Source organism: Geospiza fortis, unplaced genomic scaffold (genome assembly GCF_000277835.1).
Source record: "Geospiza fortis unplaced genomic scaffold, GeoFor_1.0 scaffold85, whole genome shotgun sequence".
In the NCBI taxonomy this organism is placed as follows: Eukaryota; Metazoa; Chordata; class Aves; order Passeriformes; family Thraupidae; genus Geospiza; species Geospiza fortis.
Window position 1 is genome coordinate 2,604,305 of NW_005054358.1, and position 4,775 is coordinate 2,609,079.

General features: G+C 57.8%; 1 protein-coding gene across 1 annotated transcript in view; it reads right to left on the reverse strand.

Moving 5' to 3' along the window:
• Positions 1–779: 779 nt before the first annotated feature.
• AKNA (AT-hook transcription factor) overlaps positions 780–4,775 on the reverse strand; it is a 15,045-nt gene continuing 11,049 nt past the window's right edge. The window contains exons 10-15 of the mRNA XM_031059236.1: positions 4,621–4,724; positions 4,331–4,480; positions 4,152–4,253; positions 3,567–3,677; positions 3,207–3,357; positions 780–2,949 (exon numbers count right to left, since the gene is read on the reverse strand). Coding sequence (XP_030915096.1) covers positions 2,673–2,949; positions 3,207–3,357; positions 3,567–3,677; positions 4,152–4,253; positions 4,331–4,480; positions 4,621–4,724 — 895 coding nt within the window. The 3' untranslated portion in view covers positions 780–2,672. The remainder of the gene's footprint in view (positions 2,950–3,206; positions 3,358–3,566; positions 3,678–4,151; positions 4,254–4,330; positions 4,481–4,620; positions 4,725–4,775) is intronic.

Sequence of the window (4,775 nt, forward strand, 5' to 3'; positions counted from 1 at the left end):
TTGTGACGTTCTTACGAGCTTGGTGTATAGTGATTTCCCCAAACCTCTGATTTTAGTTGGGTTTTTATTTGACGCCCCTGGATTGCCCCCCTGTCCCTTGCCTTTAGATGCACTGCAATATTTTGGGGTCTATGGTTTTGTTCTCTTCCCCCTGAAGGCTGTGAGCCCCCTTTTCCTACCCTAAAATTGCTCTTTCTTGCCTCGTTGGTGGTTAGCCCCCTCCTTTCCCTTCCCTTCCCGTCTGCTCCTTGCCCATAAAGTTAAATATATATTTTTAGGGCAAAGGCTGTATCATTGCACTGATATTTGTTGGTTCCCCTTTGGTCTCCCAGCCCGTTTCTGTTCCTCTTTGGTTTAGCAATGCAAATGCTTCAGGATCTTGTATGTTGGACATTATTATTATTATTATTATTTTTTCTGTTACAGTTATTTATATAAAAAATAATTTATCAAAAAGGAAAACTTAAAAAAAAAATAATCTAGTCTGTCTTGGAACTTGTTTACCTTGAAATTACTGGAATCTAAATGTTTGAAAGTGTTGAAGCACAAACATGTATCATCTCTGTATATCTGTTCTTCTGTACTAAAGCACTCGAGTGACTAAATAAAAGCGATCTCCATCCCTAGTGCAACTGGGGCTGTGCTCTGCTGCTCCCTCAGGGCCAGGAAAACAGGGAAAAGGCATGGGAAAATATTCCCTCCAACCCCAAGGGAGGGCTGTGTGGTGATGCCAAACCTCCCCCTAGGAGTGGCTTTGGGAAGGAAAATCAGCACACGAGTCATCCAACTGCATTTATTTCCTTCAAAAATAGGCAATTTCTTCGTACAAAATACCACCCCAGTGGCTCTGCTGGGCGTTAAAAAATAGGGGATAAAGGAAAAAATACAACATTTGGTCCTGGTTACTGCATTTGGAATAATCAACCACACTTTCCACATGTTTCTATCACGCCCTGCCTGGGCTGGGGGAGTCACAGCTTCCAGCTTGGGGCAGGAGCATGAGCAGAGGCAACCAGAGACACATAAAACCTCTTTTAAATTCCCCAAACCTCTTTCAAATCCCCCAAACCTCTTTTAAATCCCCCAAACCCAGCCCTCTTGGCCCAAAAAAGGAGGAAGGGACAGCCCCATTCCCAACCCCTCTGGGCTCATGTCAGGATCAGGCTCAGGGGGAGCTTGGAAGGCTCCAGACCCGAGTCCCTCACTGATCCCCCCCATCCCCCCTCCAAATGTGGGTATTTGTACAACAAATAAAAGAAAAATAAATACATTTGACACTGGCACTTCAGGTAGGTCCTACAGATAAACACAGGCTGAGGTGCTGGGGGGGGAGCAGAGGGTTTGGCTGGACCCATCCCTGGAAAAGCTGCCCCAACTACATCCTTTTCCCTAAAAAACAGGAATTAACTCCTTAGAAACCCAGCTGGGAGGACCAGGGGCTCCACAGCCCCACATCTACTTTGGTCTCAGGTGACTTCTCCTCCACCAGCCCAGCTTCCCTGAGGAGCTCAGGGGGAAAACCTCAAATCCTTCATTTTATTTTCTGTCTGGATGATGTTGTGGGTGGCCACATCCAGGGAAAAAACCCCACAAATGCCCTAAGGGTTGTGCTGGAAATGCAAACCAGAATATTTATATATATATGTATCTGTAGAAAGATATATCTATAGAACCAGATACAGATCTGGACATACACAGATCTATTTATATCTGTCGCTCTAGATATAGACATAAAACTAAATATAGATATGCCTATCTAGATATATCCATTTATAGATACACATATATCACACACACACATTATAGATCATCAATCAACACTCCAAAGAGCGATTTAGCTGCTTACTAGCTAAAAAATTCACATAAAAACCAACAAAATAAAAATAAATTTCCCCAGGGAGGATCCTGCTGGGTTCAAGTCCAAGGGCAGAGGGCAGAGCCCCTTGAGGAGGCCTGGAAAGGGGTGGAATAGGGAATGCCAGGGAATGCCAGGGAATTCTGCCCACACAGGCACAGAGGTAAACACAGCTGCCAAGGGGGCTCGACCCACACGAGGTCAGAGCACCCCCAGAAGTGCTCAGGGTGGGGTGGCCACGGCCCTGGGGGGACACCCCGCTGCTCCCAGGGGATGGGGCTGTGCAATGCTGGAGACTTCTGCCCATGCCTTCACCCCCCTCCTGCAGCCTGGGGGTCCTGGAGACGGACAGACAGACGGACAGGCCATGCAGGGACTGCAGGGAGGGTGGGAAGGGGGTGGGAGCCAGGGCAGGACCCCCTGAAGTACCTCTGATCCTGCTGCCCCAGGTTTGGCAGGGAGCACACAGTGAGGGACAACGAGGGGCCCATCCTCCTCTCCTGGTGGCATGGAGGGCCTGAAGGCACCTCTGCCCCCATGTTTGACAGGGAGCACACAGTGAGGGACGCTGAGGGGCCCATCCGCCTCCCCTGGTGGCATGGAGGGCCTGAAGGCACCTCTGCCCCCATGTTTGACAGGGAGCACACAGTGAGGGACGCTGAGGGGCCCATCCGCCTCTCTTGGTAGCACAGAGACTCTGGAGGCACCTCCATCCCTGCTGCCCCCATGTTTGGCAGGGAGCACACAGTGAGGGATGCTGAGGGGTCCATCCCCCTCTCCTGGTGTCACAGAGGCCCTGCAGGTGCCAGCAGGGCCCTCAGAAGAGGCAGGGGCCGCGCAGGCCCCGCGGCCGGCCCAGCTCGGCGGCCAGGGCCCGGCTGATGCGGCTGGAGCTCAGCCTGGCGCTCTGGGCAGCCTCCACAGCCCGGCCCAGGCACCAGTTCAGCTCCTCCAGCTCCTCCAGCTCCAGGCTCAGGCAGCGCTGGTGGCCCTGGGGCCGGGGGGGACGCTCTGCCCGCCGGGGACCCGCAGGGACAGCGAGGGGGACCCCGGCCAGGGCTGGGGCTGAGGTAGGAACTGCTGGGGAGCAGTAGCTGGGAACAAGAAGGGACACGGGCTCAGTGATGGGGTCTGTGCCGCCACCCCACCTTGTTTCCATCCCTCTTCCCCATTTCCTCCATGCCCACCCCACAGCACCACCCCCTGAACACAGCTTGTCCCCAGAGGAGCTGGTGGCAGTGTCACCCCAGAGTGGATCCCTGGGCTGGGGACAGCCCCTCCTGGGTTCTCCCTCCACCCCTAGGGAATGCTGACCCCCCTGAGCCCCCTGCCAGCCCCAGGGCATCCTTACAGCATGGAGGGCACATAAGGCACGAGGGGGACGGGTGCCAGGCAGACGGTGGCAGCAGGGGGGGCTGCCAAGTACCAAATTCCAGGTTGCTCCGGCTTCTCAGCTCCAGCGTGGGGACCTGGGGGACAGGAGCCACCAGGGACACGCTCTGCTGAGGGAGGAAGGGGGTTAGATGTCCCCATGGGGGTTTGGTGTCCCCAAGGGTGAGCATGGAGTGGCAGCCCCAGTGCCATGCTCCCCTGTGCCACACTGGGTGGGCACAGTCCCCTGGCATTGTCAGGGGGCTGAGGTTGTTCCTTGTCCCACCAGAGCCCCCAGGCTGAGGAGCTGTGCCAGGCACGTGTCACCCTTGTCACCCACCGTGTGTGGCTGTGTCCCTGCTGCCCGTGGGCGCCCGGCAGGTGGGGCAGGACATTCTCCTGGGGGTGCTGTGCTGGGGCTGCCGGGGGGTGTCACCTCCCCCAGATGCAGCTGTGGAGAGAGGACATCAGCAATGTCCCCTGCACTGCCAGCCAGGGACGGTTGGGAAGAGCTGAGTAGTTTGGGGGTGCTGATGAGATTAGGGGGAGGATTTCCCTGCAGGGAAAGGGGGGTCTGCAAAGGTGGGGTCAGCACTGGCACCTGGGACAGGGCTGGGGACAGGTGACACTGCTGCCAGTGACACCTGGAAGCCCAGGGAATCCCAGCAATCCCAGGGAGTCCCAGGTATTTCTGCCCACACAGGCACAGATGCCAAGGGGGGCTTGCCCCGTGCAGGACCCCCACGAGGTCAGGGCATCCCCCTGGGGGACAGTGGGGTCTGGCCAAGGGACAGTGGGGAGAGCCTCAGGCCATGAGGAATGGGTTTGTCTGTCCCCTCCCTAAGCCTCTCCAGTTAATTAATTAAGGTCATTGGCAGCTGTTAGGGGTGGCAGGGAAGGCGGGAAGGGGCTGGGCACCACTCACCTGATGCCATCCTGCCCCTGTGCCATCGGGGACACCCCGAGGTGCCCGGCTCTTCTCGGGGTGCTGGGGTGGCGCGTGGTGTCCCCGCCTGGTACCGTGTCCCTGCCAAACCGCAGCATGAGCATGGCCAGGGTCCCCAGGGGGGGGCGGCCACCTCCAGCCCCACCACCAGCACCCACCTGCGTGCTGTCCCCGGAATGTCACCGCCCCCGGGGGCTTCCCAAGGTGCTTCCGCAGGGCAGGGGGTGCCCGGGGCCCGGGCTCTGACTCGGAGGCTGCGGTGGACGACAGGGAAGGGGGGTGGCATCCGCCGGGACCCAGCTCCAGACCTGCAGGACCCACCCTGGGCTGAGAACAGCGGGCTCCGTGGGACCGCCAGGACCCCACGGTCCTGCAGCCCCACAACATCCTGGGGAGGGCAAGTGGTGTGCAGTGAGGAGCGTGTCCCCTCTGTCCCCACCCCACTTACCGAGGTCCAGCTCGGGCTTGTCCCGTGGCAGCGATGCCGACCTCCCCCTCCGCACGGGTGTGACCCCGGGGGCCGCCCTGCCCCGCACCGGGGGGCTCGGCTCCCTGCACAGGGGACAGAAATGCTGTCACCCCCTCCTCAGGCTGAGGTTTGGG